General features: G+C 48.5%; 1 protein-coding gene across 1 annotated transcript; it reads left to right on the top strand.

Moving 5' to 3' along the window:
- Nucleotides 1-6,410: 6,410 nt before the first annotated feature.
- On the top strand, nt 6,411-18,409 carry CDC34 (cell division cycle 34, ubiquitin conjugating enzyme). The gene is made up of 5 exons (XM_020794212.3): nt 6,411-6,764; nt 12,661-12,747; nt 13,741-13,838; nt 15,544-15,678; nt 16,904-18,409. Exons 1-5 carry the CDS (start codon nt 6,588-6,590, stop codon nt 17,112-17,114), a joined length of 708 nt encoding a protein of 235 aa, XP_020649871.2. The 5' UTR covers nt 6,411-6,587; the 3' UTR covers nt 17,115-18,409.
- Nucleotides 18,410-19,208: the final 799 nt, after the last annotated feature.

A 19,208-nucleotide genomic window follows, 5' to 3' on the forward strand; every position in this document is an offset into this window, starting at 1 on the left:
TCATCAAGATAAGCACTTGCAAAAGGTAAACCTTGTAAAAGTTTGTCTATCATCCTTTGAAATGACGCACCTGCATTCTTCAAACCAAATGGCAATCGGCGGAAACGGAAAGTTCCCACGTGCGTGATGAAAGCGGTCTTATCTCGTGAATCTTCAGCTAAATCTAACTGCCAATAAGCATTCTTTAGATCGAGAATGCTGATAAACTTAGCCTTTGAAAGATGTTCAATTAAATCATCCATTCTAGGCAATGGGTATGGATCTGGAACAGTAACACTGTTTAACTTTCTGTAATCAACACAAAATCTTACTTCCTCGAGAATTTCACCCAAAGCGTTACGTTTTGGCACCAGAACCACCGGAGAAGCCCAAGGGGAGAATGACGGTTCAATCACCCCCAAAGATAACATCTTTTGTATCTCTTGTTCAATTTGGATAGCATGATTACCAATTGCTCTATATGGGCTAGACCGTATGGGCTGGGCGTTGTTCTCAGTAGTTATCACATGACTGATCAATTTGGTGTAACCTGGTTTATCTGAAAACACATCTTGGTATTGTTCTAAAATTTGAAACAACCTTTCTTTCTGATCAACGGTACCTGTTAAAACAAGATTATCAGACCAGGTACCTGCATCTTGCAATTCAGATAACATATCAATAGGTTCATTTGCAGCATGAAAATATTCAGCATGACATTGAAAAACCATTGCAGATCTATCTTTGTACAGTTTCAAACTATTGACATGGTAAAGAACAGGTTTCTTATTAGAATCTAACATTTTAACAAGATAATTGACATTTCCCAATTTTTGAACAATTTCACCTGGACCTTCCCAGACAACTTCTAGCTTAGAAGGTCTGAGTGGGTTCAGAACAAGTACCAAATCACCCACAGAAAATTCCCTGTGTCTGGATCTCTTGTCGTGGAAGAACTTCTGACTTGCTTGAGCGTCCAACAAATTGTCTCTGGCTAACTCCTGGACAGCCAAGAGTTTCTCTTGAAGTTTTCTAACAAAATCAGCAACTGGCACAGTACTACTTTTAACCACACCTTCCCAATCGGATTTCAGGAAGTCCAATGGTCCTTGTAGATTTCTTCCAAACACCACCTCACTTGGAGAAAAGCCACCTAGTGAAGAATGAGCTGAGCTACGGTAAGCAAACAAAGCAAAAGGCAAAAGCTCATCCCAAATGTTTCCATATTCTTGGGTCAAAGTTTTAATCATCCTAAGCAAAGTTTGTTGACCTCTTTCCACCATACCATGAGATTGAGGATGATGGGCCGTGGAAAAACTGATGGTTATTCCACTTATCTCGCAGATCTTACGCATAAGTTCACTTGTAAAGGCTCCTGCTTGATCACAAATTATTTTGGATGGTACTCCAATACGCGAGCACAAGTCCACGATGATTCTAGCTATGGTGGTAGCTGTCAGGTTGCTAATAGCGTAAGCCTCGATCCACCTACTGGCAGAACAGATGAAAGAAATGATATATTTCTTCTTAGATTTAGTAGGAACAAAAGGTCCTAGTACATCCATTTGCAAACACTGGAACACTTGGTCAGGAATTTCCATAATCTGCATTTCGGCCTTTACCTTGTCAGTTTGATGGCCTGTGCGTTGACAATAGTCACAAGAACTGACATAGTCCTTTACAATTTTTGAAATACCAGGCCAGTAAAAATGTTGAGAAATCCTCTTTAGGGTTTTTTGTATTCCCTGGTGCCCACTACTCGGATGGTCATGAGCCATTTCTAGTATTCTCAGTCTATATTCAGTAGGCACGACTAACTGTTGAACAGGTTGGGCATCCAAGTTGGATTTGGGGAAATATTCTCTGTACAAAAGTCCATTTTCTCCCCACAGGAAACTAACTTGCTGATGCGTAGGACGTTCAGCATAGTTGTCTGCTTGTGACCTCAAAGAAGCTAGAGAGGGATCATTAAGTTGCTTCAGTCTAAAGTCCTCTGATCCCTTAGGTATCACCTCCTCCATTTTAGTTTCAGTTGTAGCTGCATTATCAGGTTCGGTCACAAGAGGCTGCTGTTGGGTAAGGTCTCCATCTGAGCTATCCTCAGTGGATTCCTGCTCCCGTTCAAGATTATGCATCTCTCTACTTTGAGAACGCGTAACTACCGACATTGAAGTTGCATTTTGACTCTGCATGTGATCCAAAAAAAGCAAGATCATTTCCAAGAAGAAAATCAGGTTTTCCCTCATGGGTTAAAATATGTTTTGCCCCTGACCAAGACTTATACGAAATTTTGACATAAGCTAAAGGAATGAAACGTTGATCTGTCTCTATAGATCCATAAGTTTTTACTGGACACCTCAGGTTGTTCAAGATTAAGGTGGGGTCTAGAAAACGTTTGCTTATCGAAGAAATGTCGGCACCCGAGTCACGAAAAGCACTTAAAGCCATATCACCTCCAGGTGTGTGAAGAAAAACCACCTCAGAAAATGTGCGGGTTGCCCAGTCCCTTTGCGCAGTTGGTACTATGCAATCAGGATCCATAACAGAAAACCTCTCTCCTGATGCAGTCTCTTTTACAATTTCTGAGGAAATTGAAGCAATTTGTAAGTCCAAAACTCTAGGCACATATTGGTTTACTGCTGCCTGCATTCCACTGGCTTGCGAAGGGGTTACAGTTAGGTTAACTCCTTCCTGACTCTGTGAAGGCACAATGCTTGACTGGTGAGGCACAGAAACTGCATTACTGGCAGCTGGCACTTGCTGAGTTCCTGCTGGCACAGAACTTACATACGCCATCTTGGGTGTGCCTGCTTTAGATCTGCGTGGAGCTGGCACAGGTGTTTTCCTAGCTGGCTCCTTAACTTGGCTAGCTGGCACATTCAACCTTGGGCAATCTCGTCGCAGATGAGAGCCACCACATTCAAAACATTTAAGAGGCGTTTTACTCTGGCTAGGAGCTAGACTCCTGCGTTGCTCAAATGAACTTTGCCTGGGCTCTTGAGGAAAAGACTTTCTAAATTCAGGCTGACTCTGTCTCTTAGGCGCTACTGGTGCAGTCTTTGGCCTAACAGGTAGGTCATCATGGTAGTAAAGTAGATTGCTTCTATCAACACTGGCTATTGAGTCCTCAGACTCCTCTTTTTCCTTCAGCTTATTAACCAAACGCTCCACCTCTGCCTCTCTGTACTGCTTCAATAACTCATCATCAATGTTCTGATTATGAATAGATTGAGTGTGACAAGCAACAAAATCTGCAAACATCTTTGTTAACTTATCCACTTGTGATAGACTCTTGTTAGGATCAGGACGCTCAGCACCGGCTGCTGCTGCTGCTGCTGCTCCTGCTGTCCCATCAGAAATGCCTCTGCCTGGCACTCCCCTCCCTACTGGAGTGCTGGCACCCGCCATTTCCTCTGCCTGATCCATCTGTTGCAACTTAGTCCAAGTCTGATCTGAATCAGATCTAAGTAGATCCTGGACGTCCTGTGCTGGGAGTTTAGCCATTATATCTCCCTTTTGTAATTCCCTTCTCAGTTGTGAAGAATCATAAGTAATCCTTTGCTTAGCTCCACTTGGAGTCAAGACGTCCTGTTCAAGAGCCTCCAAAAGCTCTTGGTGCCAGGGCTTCGTATCTGTACTAACCAAAGGCACCTTAGCAGATGCACTACCAATTTTAACTTTCCTCTGAGTCACAAACTGCTCTCCAGGCAACTCCAAAAACCTCTCTCTGCCCATGTAGCCGAAACTGTAGGGCGAGAGTAAAGCCATAAAACACTCTGGCAGGAACAGCCCTAAACTGGAGCTTCAGAAGGGCGACCGTTTACTTGCATGAAAATGCCCACTCATTAAACAGCTCAATTAAACAGATTTTAATGTCTGTTAAAACCTAAGCGTTGTTTCTTATCAGACCTCACTGCAGCTAAGTCTTTCCGTAAGATCCTTAGCTGGAAAGAGAAAAGCAATTTGGCTAATTTACAGCCTGTCAGCATGCACGCACTCCCTCAGCCAAGGCTTCCGGAAGAATGCCTGCAGCTTCACTTACAAAGCAAGCACCATAAATCCATAAATCACACTAAAGCACGTGTTCCATCCCACCGCTGCCACCATGTAAGCAGCCCCGCATCTCCAAAGAGATTTATGGGGGTGCTGGAAATTGGGATGAGTAAGAAAACCAGACAAACCTCTAACTGCTGAGCAGAGCCAATTGAACTCAGCCAAGTTCTGTCTAAATTTTCTTACTCAGAGGCCAATCTCCTTATTAAGAAAGCAACACAGTCATAACCAGGAGATATCTCAGAATGATTTGGCTCTGAAAGTTTGGTAGCAAACCCACGTGGCCAATTAGACATTCAGCTAGTCTGTTCAAGAAACAATGCTTCTAGTTAGAAATCAATCATTACTGTTTTATTAAAAAGAATTACTTTAGAAAAGGTTTCAGTTGATAGTAAATTAAGTCAGTAGGTACATTTTCATTCAAGACTAACGGAACACACCACTCCCCCACTCCAGCTAAAAAAATAAAGAAATGAAACTATGCTAACTAACAAAAAGCATAAATCGTCCATCTCACGTGTCTTGGGTCTTCAAAGGCTGATGCTAGATGAAAACCAGTCCATTATGGGAAAAGCACGTGTCTGCCCCTTTCTCAGGCAAACTCCATCTTTCGCCCTCTCCTCTTCTTACTTCTTCTTCCCAGAATGCCTCCTGGGCCTTGTTGTCCCGCCTAACTTTCTCATGGAGCTTCAGTTGTTATCATTCTTTGTGGCAGAATTATTTTGACTACGAAACTCTCTGCTCTCTGCTCATCTTAGCAACGAGATAACCAGAGAGTGAAGTTTCTCTGGAACAGCATGTAAAACTTTCCTACTACAGAACAGACTTTAACTCAAAATGGATGCTATTGGGACAATCTTAGGACTACATATCCCACTCTAATACACATAAAAACACAAATCATCACAACCAGTTCTCGCCCTCCTCCTGCTTTGACGTTGGAAAGAAGGCAGCTCACACCTTGCTTTTTCTGGAATGCCAGAAGCGGCACACTCTTCTAAATAGATAAATAAAAATCCCTGTGCTTTCTCACAAGAGGCCACCCAACTTCCCTGGGGAAGACACCTGCTTCATGTGCCCGTTAACTAAGAAGAGATAGATGGACATCTTTATATAAATGTGGGATATACATCTGGCAAGCTTGACTTCAGTGGCCTGGAGCCTAGGGGTTGGGCTGCTGTTTTGGTTTTCAAGTTTGCTGTTAATATTAAATTGTTTTATTTTTAATGTTATAAGCTGCCTTGTGACAAAGAAGACAGGGTATAAATATTGTAAAGAAATGCTCAACAATAAATAACAAGGTTGATAGCAGCTATTTATAATTATTGATCTCTGCCTTAAGATGCATCTTATTCATAGTTCATAGTTTTAGATATTGTCTTCTAACCACTGTTGTATCCTCATTGTTTTCAACTTTAAATATTGTCTTTCATTGCTATAAGCAGCCTTGGGACCTTTTCAAGGAGAAAAATGGCATACAAAATATTTTAAATAAATAAAAAAATATAATTTTAACATAAATATAATAGTCAAATATAGCTAATAGTTTATAAATACATAATATATACAGTATTCATTATATTATTTAACAACAACAAAACAACAACAACAACAATAGCAGCAGCAGCAGCAGCAACAACAACAACAACAACAACAACAACAACAACTGGAGAGCTGGAAGGGATCCCTAAAGATCATCCAATCCAGCCCCTATCAAAGAAGCCCACTGGGGGGATTTGAACTCCCAACTTATCCATCTGCATCCAGAGACCTGAAACCATGGAGCCCTTTATAGATACAGTGTTGTATCTATATACACATCCCCAAGAGCTCACCTGCCCATCATAATTAACTGCAGGATTAACGATCTGTACACCGTGTCTAAATCACACTGGCCATGTGACCACGGAAAGATTGTCTTCGGACAAAACGCTGGCTCTATGGCTTGAAGAGCGGGATGAGCGCCGCCCCCTAGAGTCGGACACGACTGGACAAAAAAATTGTCAATGGGAACCTTTACACCTAATTGCTGATGACAAGAATTAGGCGGGCTGAAAATTCGGAGGTGGGAGAGAGGGGATATCGCTCTAATTGACCTAGCTCTATGTCTCTCTCGAGGCTCCGCCCCACTCGCCAGGCCTCCCTCCCGAGAGTCTTATTAGCGAATGTCTTCCTGACGTCTCTTTTCTTTTTTTCCCTTCGCCCCCAAGAGGCTCCTCCCAGAGGCTCTCGGGAGCTGTAGTCCTTCCCGGTGGTACCCCCTCCCGGCCCCGCCTTCTGCCTCCTCTGGAGCCACCTTCCATTGGCCTTGGCGCGGGCGAAGAGGCGGGGCTGCTCGCCCCCCGCCCCTTCTTCCTTGACCCTCCCCCTCAGAACTACGCCTCCCAGGTCACCCCGCGCGCGGAGCTCGTTGGGCGCTCGGCTCTTCCTCCTCCAGCGAGCGGCGCTCCTTGGAGTCCCGCCTCCCTGCGCCCAACCCGTTGCCCCCGGCCGCTGCGCTCACGCGAGCCCCCGGCTTCTTTCGGGGCCTACCTCTTCCTGTCTCGGCGGCGAGCATGGCGCGGCCGGCGGTGCCCAGTTCGCAGAAGGCGCTGCTGCTGGAGCTGAAGGGGCTGCAGGAGGAGCCCGTGGAGGGCTTCCGCGTCAGCCTAGTGGACGAGGGGGACCTCTACCACTGGGAGGTGGCCATCTTCGGGCCCCCCAACACCCACTACGAGGGCGGCTACTTCAAGGTGAGGGGCAGGGAGGAGCGAGGAAGGGAGGAGGGAAAAAAGAAGAGGAGGAATCTCACACAAAGACACACAAAACAAAGAGTTGGGGGGAGACTACAAGCCCCATCGTCCCCAGCCAGTCCAGAGAAGGAGAGCCCGGAAGGGGGGGTGGGGCTTGGAGTCCAAAGAAGGAAAGCCCATAGGGGGATGATGCCCCCCCCCCAAAAAAGAGACCTCCAAGCCTGGGAGCTTGTAATTGTTGAAAAGTAAGTTTCCGCGTTCCGGCTGGGCTTTGTCCTGGGAGTTGTAGTCCGTGTCCGTCCGTTCCCCTTCCCCCCCCCCCCGCTCATTCCTGGCTCGAGTTCATTCTGGAGATGAAGCAGGGAGGAAAAGTGAACCTTCCAACTTCTTAAGACTATCCGGCTCTAAGGACAGGCTTTTTAAACTCCTTAATCTTGCCGGAGTCTTAAATCATATAAATCCCCAAATGTCGACAGTCAAGTTTCGCTTTACAGATTTACATGTAAATATTTTTCGAAGGCAGAGTCCCAAAGGAGATGATAAACATCAATTGAGTTTTGTCAAGGCGAAACATAGGAAAGAGACGGCAGAAACAATAAGGGGGAAGCAGAATGAAGAGAGAGCAGTAAAATCATTTCGTTTTGTGGGTTTCAAGTCAATCTAGAAGTGTACTAATATGAGGAAGTGTAAACAGTAGTACGGTGTGAATACCATCATCTTCTATATTACAACCAAGGTTTGAAATTGTACTTTTCGGGGCTCAGATCCCCAAAATTGACCCAGTTGAGAGGAATGTCTAACTGCGCACATCTAGATAACCCTGAGTTGAAATAAACATGAATTAAAATATTAATATTTAAAGCTGTTGTTTTGGCAGAGTTTCTGACCTGGAGGTGTTTCTTGACCCTTGCCAACCTGCCCTTTTTCTGAGTACCTGTAATTCAGTTTTCTAATAATAAATCACCCCCTGGTGGAGTGCCGAGTTACTTCTGAGTAAACATGTGAAGTAACATGCTGTAAAGTCTCATGTTTTGTCCTTTTATCCGCCGTGACCTCATTCGTGGGGAATCATTTCTTACAACAGGGATAGTTTCCAGTTACACACCAGGAATTTTGAGTGTGTCATATCCACTGTCATAAACAGCATAAACCTGATTATTTGTTTAAAGTGTTTGTGCTTCGCCTTCTTCCTGAAGAGGAGTACCCAAGGCAGCTGACAATATTAAGAGCATTGCTTGAGTGTTGTTTACCCATTTAATCTAACTTAATGTCTACTGTGTTTATCCTGCTGTAAACAACCCAATTAATGTGTTGCACTCATGGAGCAGTGTGAGGGAGGGAGGGCCGTAAGTGGCCAACCTTTCATGGAAATACACTCACACACACACACACACCCAACCTGGCGGCCCCTGGCTGTGCTGGTTGAAGATGATGAGAGTTGTAGTTCAGCATCTGGAAGGAGAATGATTTGGAAGGTGGATTTCAGACAATCCGTTCTCCTCACCCTCCTCTTGAATCTAGATATCCAAGCACTGAAACTTTAAGGGTTTTACAACTTATGGGCATTGAATTGCAAAGCACTAATCAAGGGTGATGGGAATTGTAGTTGTGCGCCGCTGGAGGGCTGTGTTCCCCTTCACTCACAAGGTCTAGAGGGCTGGAAGAGGTGTTACGCTATTATTATAATTCCATGGTTTCGGCATCTGCCAGCAGAGCCAGAGGTTAGGAGTTTGATTCCACCCACTGGGCCTCGTGGACAGGGGCTGGACTGGATGATCTTTAGGGGTGCCTTCCAGCTCTGCCGTTCCAAGATGATTATGACTGGTAGAAAGAACTTTTGATCATAGTTTTATGAAGCTGGCTTCGTTTCCGCAAACCACCTTGGATGCTAACCGGGGTTTAGGGTTTCAAAGGTGTGCTAAACCATGGTTAGCGTGCGTCAGAAGAGAAGAGTGAGAGAACGCTCCTCTTTGTGCCATTGCGTGCGGCCATACTTTCTTCCCTGTTCCAGCGGGAGCCCCAGAGGTGACATTTTGTCTATCTGGGCAAAGGGCCAGTAGATCACACAGATTTGGCAAGAAGACTCGGCTTCCCAGACGAAGGTTGGCCAACGAGGTCACATGGGGCAACCCGACATTTCCCGTACTGGCTGGACTGGGCGGAAAGGGTGCTTGTCTGAGTCAACCTGGAGTTGGCGACTTCCTTCCAGGGACATCTTAAAACATACACCTCCCTGGGGTGTGTTGCTGAAGGCCGCCAGCAATGAGCAAACCAAAACGATGGCCTCTTCCCCACATGAGTCAGGCAGATATTAAGTCTTTGGTGCGCCTATCCTTTTTAAGTGAACCCAGCAGAAGAGGGTCGCTGTAGGACGCTGGTGTCTTCCCTGTATTGCAGGCCGAAAGAACCGCTTAATGAGCTTGTGTTAGACAGTGGGCTGTAACCAGAGCCTTGCTCACCCTGGTAGCCCTCAGGCATTTTGGACTACAAGTCCCAGCATTCTTAACCCTTCGGAATGGGGAAGGTGCATAGCTCTAGTGGCAGAAGGTTCCAAGGGTGAAGGATTGCTGCTCAGTTTTGGGAACATCATGGCGGCTGGTTTATAAAATACTGTACTCCTCCAAGCAGACCGTCACTCCGATCTGCTATCTGCCTTTGCCTCCCGGAGCTTCTCATTTCAGCCAGCTCTCTCTTCATGAGGACTGGAACTTAGCTTTCTCTTAGTGGTGAAAACTGACATTTCCATGTGGATTGGGGGGGTACCTCCCCCGTGCTTTCTCTGAAACTGTGGAGCGCTACCGCTTTATGAGCCATTTTGGGAATTAACCTGCGAGCAAGTTGTCCAGCTGGCCACCTAGACGGGTTTCATCAGAGGGGGGAAATCCAGAAACGGTTGCTTTAAATAATTTCTGCCACGTGACCATTATAGATACCGAGGTGTCATATAGGGAAGGGGGTTATTCTGAATAAGAAGCCAGACAAGATGGGCTCCTCTCATGGAGGTTTATTATAATACCGAGACTGACCTTCCATTCCCAGGAGTAGTCTATCTCAGGGAGTACTTATAGATGCGGTAGGTGAGGAGTACAAGAGGCTCTAGTCCTGCTTGTTGGTTTCTACCCGGGGCAGCCAGCTGGCCACGGGAAAAAACACTTGATTTGTTCCCGGGGACTTGATCCCGCACCGTTCACTTTTCAACCTTGTGGGGAAGCAGGACTGGGTGACGTGAAGAGCTGATTTGTGTAGGTAAGGCGCGTTTCGTCATCAAAACCAGGAACAGCCCCTCTATGTGCAAATATCGGATTGGCCAGCTTCCACCAGGAAAAAGTGTGTCTGTTTCTCTGATTGATTTAGTGCTTCTTTAACAAAAAGAGAGAGAGAGAACGGTGCGTTCTGCCAGGTTTCCCCTTCTGTTCAATTTTGATTTTTCCATGTGAGGCCTTTTTCTGCTGTTCTGGAAGCGGAGGAGAGAATCCCTTCATGGGGACAAACCTTTCTAGAAACACTGAGTGTCTCTCGTTCCCCCCACCCCAAAGCCAGCTCCTCCCCCCCCCCCCCCGTCCCAAGCTTTTATAACATTAGGGCTGTCATACTGGCTAGATCATTCTGGGATGGGAGGTCTGTCTGTGTCTGTCTGTCACTTTCCCACCTTCTGCACCAAAGACCGTCTTGGCTTCTTCCCACCATATAGCTTTTGCAGAAATATTTCGGCCTGAGAGATAAAAGTTCAGATTTCTCCTCCATCGGACCTTTGACCCGTGTAACTTCATGACGAGCAGCCACTCTCCAGGTTTTCAGGATTCCTAGAGGTTTTGAAGGTTCACCCTAAAGACGAAGAAAGAGCGCTGAGCAGTAGCATGTCCTACCTTGCAAGGGTAGCGTGCTGTCTTTCGCGAGAGGCATTTAAACAGAGCTTGGGAGCCCATCTCGGGGAGGGAGGTCCTGCATCCACAGGGTCTCAGACTGCTTCGCTTTAGGTGTCCCTGACCAACTCTGCAATTTTAGGATGCCTCCAGCATTGAAGTAAAGATCCGAGCCTGCCCTCCCATCATCTTCTCTTGGCATGGAAGGGCATTGTTCTGTCTGTAGCCGGTCTGTTTCCTGCGATATCCCAAGGCGCATTTCCCCATGTTCTTGAAAAGCTGCTCTTTTCACAAGTGGGCAGCCCCCTAACCAGGTTTGTGATGGAGGGCAATCTTTTTTTTAAACTTTTTTTAAAACTTTTATTAGATTTTTACCCCGCCCCCCCTAGACAAAGTCTACTTGGGGCAGCTTCCTATTCCCAGATCTGATCCGTTTCACTACGTCTCCTTGCCCGTCCGCCCGCGATCCATTATGTGTGTCTGCTGATGGTCTAAAGTGAGAAGCCGGAGAGTCGACACTCCGTTACCCAAGGGTGTTGCTCCATTGCCCCGGGCAAGGGTGGATGGGCCTGGGCAGCCGGGAATCGGAGCTGAGATTTGGGTGGTGCTCAAAACGAAGGCACAGTGAGTCAGTTCTTGGTAAAACGACATCCAAGGAGTGTCTGTTTGATGTTGGTGTTGCCTGACTCACCCGGAGTACGCAAAATAAACCAAATAAAGCCAACTGGAGTGTGTTGTTCTCTTGTCCTGTTTTTGAGAACCCGGTAAAGTGCAGGCTTAGCCCAGGGGTTATACTTTGGGAGGCTTCCCCAGCCATGGGTTGAGATGCTGTAATGGCAACAGAAGGCTTGCCAGCATGTTACCCAGCCGGGGTTCAGGCTTTGGGGCGCCTTCCCGTGCCATTGGTTGCGTCGCTGTGATGTCATGGAAGCTAGCCAAGGTGGGGGATGCCCTTGGGAAAGCCTCCCCCCAGCCATTGGTTGAGCTGCTGTGATGTCATGGAAGGTTTGTAAACGTTCTAGCCAACAGCGTGAGCTCTCCCAAGGAGGGGGATTTAGTACTGGGAAGACCCTCGCACTGAACGGGCTCAGAACAAGAGACTAAGGAGGTTTTGGGGCGCCGGGTGGCACCTTTCTGTTTGAACCCCTGTTTTTTTCTTTCCTCCACTGAGCTTGTGGGTGCCTGTACAGCCCTTCCCCTCCCTCGTTTTTTGCTTACGACGATTCTGCGATGCAGGTCGGATGAAAGGCCCCTTCTGATTAACTGAGTGTTGACCGTCTGAAGGCCGCTTCATGCGTCTCATGGCTCAGTGCAGGCTCCCCGTGCTCCTTGGTTCACAGAACATTAATTCTGGGTAGATCTCACTGTTTAATTCAATCTGATTTTGAGACACTGAAGTCCCTACGTACTCTCCTGGCTCCTCTATCCAGTGGCAAGAAGTTCCACAAGCTACTTCAGCATCTTCCCTGTGCGTTGGGCAGGAAGGGTGTCTCCTGCCCCCATCCGGCTCTCTGGCCCGACTGCTCTCCCTTCTCTGCTCCCAGGGCCCTTTTTAACCAGAGTGCCGGGCATACAAAGGAGGAGGAAGTTTTCCGCCTGCTGGACCGGCCAGACCGGAGCCAGGCCAACTCAAAAACAACCTGCCCCGAGCTTGCAGGGCCAGGAGGGCAGGATTCCTGGGGCCAGTCGGGTTCAACTCGCTCGGCCAGGACGGGAGGAAACTCCCCGTTGCTTAAAACCTCGAGTGGGCATTTGGCAGACCGGCGGACCAGGTGGCACTTGTGCAATGCGGGGGAGGGAAGTGGGAGGAAGCCCGAGCAGACCTGGTGGGCCACAGATGGACCATTGCCGGCCTGCTTGTGAGCCAGGGGTACCCTGCCTTCCGTTTTACCAGATCCAGGCCCTTCTCCCGTTGCCGTTCTCAGAGGGACCACCTCCTTTGCCGTGGGGTGTTGTGGATGCCCACCGCCTCGGGCCAGTCTGCTCCTGCACTCGTTCCTAACGCTCCTCGTCCTCTCACTCTTCCTTCACAGGCTCGCCTCCGGTTCCCCATCGACTACCCATACTCCCCGCCAGCCTTTCGGTTCCTGACCAAAATGTGGCACCCCAACATCTACGAGGTAAGGCTGCCAGGCCACGGGCAGGAGCAGGAGTCACCCCACGGAAGGCTGGGAAGCCGTCAGAAGCCTCCGCCCGTCCCTCGTGGGTTCGGAGAGGGTGGCGCTCCCTCCAGCTTCCTGGCTACTCTGCTTCCACAAAGCCTAAGCCCTGCCTTCAGCCGTGTTAATGCCTCTGTTCCCGCACCATCTCCTCACCAGGCCCAGATTTCGTTGCTGCGCTTGGAAGCACTGTCGGGACGTGCGCATGGCCTCGGAGTTTGGCCTTGTTGCAGCTGGGCTGTCTACCTGCCTGAAGAGAAAGGCCTTTGCCTGCCAGCAGGAGGAGAGCCAAGAGGGACCCAGCCTGGCCTCCAGTGGCAGGGAGTTCCTCTAGGAGCCACGGAGAAGGGTCCCCTCTCCCGGGTCCCCACCAAAGAGACCTCAGGGTGGCGGGACCGAGAGAAGGGCCTCTCCTGGTTAGCACCAGATCCGAGGTCCCCAGAGTGGGATACAGACATAAAAACGACATTAAGCAGTGCCTGTTTACAAATTCAAATTGGGCAAACCACTCAAAAGCGGGAAGGGTTCCGACCCCTTTAAAACAGCGCGAACCCTGAGTCGGCACTCTGCACCGCAGGTTCCAAGGGAGGGCATGTTTTAACACGGTGCCAAAACAAAGCTGGCGCCTGTGCCCGTCAGGCCTTTAGGGACTGGGCATTTCACAACAGCTCCTCTTAGGAGGAGTACATAAGCCTCCCAAAAAAACAGATTTCTCCCATTTGTTTTCTGCCCCAAGAAGGACGCTGAACACCTTGACGTGTCCATGAGTGTTTGAGAAGGCTTGCTTTCCAAATGTGCCACAGGGAGAATTTTTAGCTATGCAGCCACGGGTTGCATTGTGTCTGCCAAATGAATGGACTCAAGTTTCCACCTTTTTTGCCTTTAAAAAAAAACATGTTCCACACTCTGGCTTAGATTTTGTATGCTAAAAATGACCAATACCTGTCTTTTCAGACGGGAGACGTTTGCATCTCCATCCTGCATCCCCCGGTGGACGACCCACAGAGCGGGGAGCTGCCCTCGGAAAGGTGGAACCCAACCCAGAACGTCAGGTGAGGACCTTCCCCCCCCCGTCCTCCCTTGCTGGCTGGCCTCCCTTCCCACCTCCGAGGAGCGAGGACAACTTTGAAGTTTAAAACGTGAGCGTCAAAGGCGGTCCGTTAAGTTCAGCACCAAGGCTGGAAGCCTCTGGAGCGAAAATCACAGGGCAGGATTTCACACACAGATTGTCCTGCCCTCACGTGGGCCTTTAGTTCCAGCCTCCAGGCGCCAGCAGCCTTGAGCCCTTTTTTTCCTCCAGTCCGGGACAGAAGGAGGCCACCTCTCCTCATCCATGGCCCTTCAGAAACTGGGTCTGAGTCAGAAAGAAGCTGAAGTCTCCGGCTTTAAAACCCACTTCTTCCTGGTTCTGCCACGTTCTTTGGCTTGACCCCATGTCCCTGGGGACCTGCCTCCCTCCAGAGCGGCCAGGATTCTGGGAACATCTGTGGCCGGATACAGGGACTTGTGTGGCCAGAACAGACTCAGAGGTGCAAGGGGGGGTGTTGTTCCCCACTGGTTGAAAATCACTGCCCTAGCTAGGGGTGCTGGGAGACCCAGCTGGTTTCATCCCGTCAGCCGTCCTACCAGGAGGGCTGCTTGAGCTCGGCTTCTGGAGCTAAAAGGAAGTATTTATTTGTCTTGCTTTATAAGTCTAGTCTCCAGATCATCCTTCTTTATTTGGCACTGGTTAGGCCTCCTCTTGAGTCCTGCATCCAGTTCTGGACACCACACTTCAAGAAGGATGCTGAGAAATTGGAGCAGGTTCAGAGCAAGGCAAGAAGGAGGAGGATCAGGGGGTTGGAAACCAAACCCTGCGAAGAAAGGCTGAAAGAATTGGACCTGTTTAGAAAAGAAGATGGAGGGGAGATCTGAGAGCACTTTGCAAATGCTTGAAAGGCTGTCCTATGCAGGAGGGGCAGGGTCTGTCCTCCATCTTCCCAGAGTGCAACCATGGGCTCAAGCGACAGGAAGCTGGATTTCAGCTGAATCTTCAGGGGAAAAAAACTTCTTAACTGTTAGAGCAGTCCAGCAGGGGAATTGGTGACCTATGTCACAATTCACAATGAATTATTCTTTAAAAAACAATTAATTACTAATGTGATAGTAAATGAAACACATGGATCTCTGTCCATTACCCAGGAGACCAAGGACTCAAGTGATTCTGTGTCTCTGTTGGAAGGCTGTCATTTGTATTTGTTCTGTGCTGTTAAGTCACTTCTGATGTCTGGTCACCCTGTGAACGAGCGCTCTGCGAAAGGTCCTGTCCTCCACAGCCCTGCTCAGTTCTTGCAGACTCAAAAGTTGTGGTTTCTTTAGGGAGCCGGTCATTGGGGTCTTCCTCTTTCCCTGCTGCCTTCCCCCTTTCCCAGCAGGATGGCCTCATCTAGGAAATCCTGCCTTCTCACAACATGTCCAAAATAGGACAGCCTCCGTTACCACATTTTTTGCCTCCAGAGAGAGTTAAAAATCTGGGATCCACTGGTTCATATTCAAAGAGTTTCCGCGAAGCTCTCCTCCAGCACCATGTGTCAAACGAATCATTTGACCACACACACACACCGTCCGCTTCCTTTCGATGGGATAGAAAAGGGGTATTTGCATGATTACGACCTGTCATATGCCAACTCCAGAATGGTTTGATGACATGGTGGTAAACCCCTTTGACATTTTTTCTTCTTTTCAATTCCTTTTCTTGCTTCTTCTTAAACACTCCAGAACCATCCTCCTTAGCGTGATCTCGCTTCTCAACGAACCGAACACGTTCTCTCCCGCCAACGTGGACGCCTCCGTCATGTACAGGAAGTGGAAAGAGAGCAGAGGGAAAGATCGGGAATACACAGATATTATCCGGTGAGTGGCAGCGTGTAGGGAGCCGGCGCTTACGGCTGGATCCGTCTTCTGTAGCCGAATGGGCATCCTGCTGGCTTTGATGCTGTGGTTCTCATTCTGGGAAGTTTGAGATGTCCTCCCACAGCAGGTTTGTGGAGCCCGTGTTAAACCCCTTCAAAAACCCAGCCAGGGAAAATGAGCTCTTAGAACCTATTGTTAGGAGATGGTTACTCTGGCTGGAGAGCTTGGCTGTGGGGACAGAGGTTGGGAGTTTGAATCCCCCACTGGGCCTCCCGTGAGCAGAGCCAGCCTAGGTGGCCTCAGGCAAGCTACAGAGTCTCAGGCACACACACACACCCCCCCGGAAGAAAGTAAACCACCTCTGAGTACTTTCTCTGTAGAAAACCCTGAAAAAGTTTGCTGCAAGTCAGGACTGGCGTGATGGCACGTCATCATTGCCGTACAACAGACTGATCAGTGCGGAATGGATTCCCTGTGGGTTGTATGGGTTAGCCTGTTACCTTCCATTCCTCCCCTTCCGTTTCGTTGCCAGGAGGCCCTTGAGCACCAGGCCTCCCCTGGACTATGGCCCAGATAGACTCGGGGATGCTCCCCCTTGTGTGAGGGCATCCGTGAGTTCCCCTTTCTGCTGTCTTGTCTTGTGCCACACGGTTATCCACCATCTCCATGATGCACCTCCCAAAGGCCCCGCTAGCTTTCTGTTTTTATCAGGACCCAAAGATTGGAAGCTCATCCAGGTACTCACCCATCCAGAATCCCCCCACTAGCTCACTTGATACCTAGTTCGTTCCCTGTAAAGGAGCGGAGGAAATAAGACAAAGGGCGGAGGAGAGAAGAACAGCATCCATCACAGGACAGGGCGAAGGCATCAAACTGGATTAAAAACTAAGGAAGGGGGTTCAAAGGAGCCTCAAATGCAATGCTGAAACTGCAGTACTGTAATTAAAACTCTGCTCACCACCTGAGGCCGATCCCCACAGGCTCGGGTAGCCAGCTCAAGGTTCACTCAGCCTTCCATCGAGGACATGGCTCACTTTTGGGGCAGGGGAACAACAATCATTAAATTGTAAACCACCCTGGGAATGTTTTAAGTGTGTATTGAAGCTGCATACAATTTGAAGAAATTTAGAAATGAGGAGAGGAGAATTTTAGGAGAAACCCCACCTCGATGCTCGTATGCAGTTCCCCCTGGTGGTTGAACAAACTTGTTTTCTTGGCCTCCCAGGAAGCAAGTTTTGGGCACCAAGGCGGATGCCGAGCGCGACGGCGTCAAGGTCCCCACAACCCTGGCGGAGTACTGCGTCAAAACCAAGACCCCGGCGCCGGACGAAGGCTCGGATCTCTTCTACGACGACTACTACGAGGACGACGAGATGGACGACGAAGTGGACAGCTGCTATGGGGACAAGGACGATTCGGGCAACGAGGAGTCTTGACAGGGGGGGTGGCCCCCTGCCCGTCTCCCCTCTCCTCCCCTTTGCCCCCCTCCAGCGCCTTCCTTCCACTGCTGCTTTCCCGCTACGGTTCCCGAAAGGAGCAATAAACTGCCTTGACCCTTCTACTTGAAACCCACGATGCGTCCGGCTGAGACTTTGGATCCTGCCCTTGCTCCTTCACACACATACAGACACACACACAGACACACCCTGCCCCGTTTTGGCCCAGAGACAAAAAAGAAAAGAAAAAAAGAAAGGAAAACAAAAAGAAAAGAAAAAACTCTACCTCAAGAGGGAGACTCCGCAGGCAGGGAGGGGGGATGGTGGTTAGAGGGCTTTTTTAATATATATCTATATAAAAAGGGAGGGGGGACGAAACACGTCGTGTCGCTTTGGTTCGGGTTTTAAAAAAATGAATCAACGGAGGGCACGGGGGAGGGAGCAATAGCACTTCAGAGAAGCCCATCCCGAGCTGCGGGGAGGAATCTGACCCCTTGCACCTGCACAGCAGGCTGCAAACACAACACCAGTTGTGAGATTTTTCGAGTGTCAAGCTTTGGTCCGTCCCCCTCCCCCCCCGGGTCTACTTTTTCCTTTCTTTTCGAATTGCTGAGACCACGGAGAATTCTGAGCAAGACTGGCCTGTAAACAGCTAAGATGCTTGGATGCATCAGCTGTCTTTCTAGCTAAGAAGTTGTCCCTTTTAACACAACCTGGTGAATTGGGACTCGGGGGTGGGGGTGGTTCCTTGATCTTTGTTTTTTTGTGCTGCAGTTTCCCTTGCAGCCATTAGGGGGCGCCCTTGTTCCCCTGGACACCCTCCTGACCATTCTGGTCGCCTGTTCTTAGTTTAGAGGGTCTGTTTCAGGGTGGATTGGATTGAAATCAAACGGCTGTAAATCAAACAATCTGAACTTTTTTTTTTGACGATTTAAATTTTAAAAATCAGTTTTTTAAAATTTAAATCATTAAAACAATTTGTTTTTTTTTTTTAAATCATTGATTTATGTCCACTCTGGTATGTTTGCACCCTGGTTACGTGTGTGGGGGATTTTTGTTAGGAGTGGTGGAAATCCGCCAGCATAAGATAATGATTTTTCTCATAGATCTGTAGAGAAAAGTTGGGCGGGAGGGCTTGTTATTATTATTTTTTCTGTCACCAGGATTTTTTGTTTCCTCTGTTCAGTTTTGCTTTGTGGTTTTGTTTTGTGTTTTTTGAGGGGTGTTTTTCTCCCCCCCTTGTGTTTTTTGCTCCCCCAGTTTTGAAACTATTTAATAAAAGGACTTTGAATGGACTTGCTGGATGAGTAGCGGCGTTGAATGTTTGCAAAAAGACCACTGGGTCAGGCTGGTTCCTGGCGTTGACTCCTCTGGCATGCTGCTGGATTCCCAGAATCCGTGGCCAGTATGGCTTCTGATCGGGGTATGGTGGGAACTGTAGGCCACCAAGCATTCAGGGACTCAATGGGTGGAGCCACTAGAGTGGAACGGAACATTGTCTGTGAACACCAGAGATGATGATGTTGCCTGTTCAGCTTCTAAATAAGCTCAGGGCAGACAAAAACCTCTTTTCTACGACTAGAAGGATCACGGAGAGTTGTTTAGAGACTAATGCTGGATCAAAGTGGTCTCGCAGCCGAAGTCTTGCTGATGAAAATTGGTCCTGGCTCTCTTCCAACTGCTGTTCTGTCAGGTTACTTGCAACCTTGTGAAGGAGGGCTCTCCAAAATGTCCCGTCCTCCACAGCCCTGCTCAGCTCTGGCAAAATCAAAAGTTGTGGCTTCCTTTAGGGAGACAATCCCTCTCACATGGAGGTCTTCCTCTTTTCCTGCTGCCTTCCACTCTTCCAAGTGCGGTCTTCTCCAGACAATATGGTGCAACCCATTTGAAGAGGAAGAGAATGGGTACGGCTGACCTTTCTGGATCTATTTATGTCCCCTAGGACGTGGGCATTGTGAGCACATGTTGGGAGTTGCCTGTCGTTCCTAGTAAGGTGCTGCCTCATATCTGTGTGTTTGTCTTTGCTTGACCACACAGGAGAAGAGTTAGTTGGCTTGAGAGAACTGCAGAAGCAAAACTGATGGAAAGAAGGGC

The sequence above is a fragment of the Pogona vitticeps genome, chromosome 7 (genome assembly GCF_051106095.1).
Source record: "Pogona vitticeps strain Pit_001003342236 chromosome 7, PviZW2.1, whole genome shotgun sequence".
Taxonomy (NCBI): Eukaryota; Metazoa; Chordata; class Lepidosauria; order Squamata; family Agamidae; genus Pogona; species Pogona vitticeps.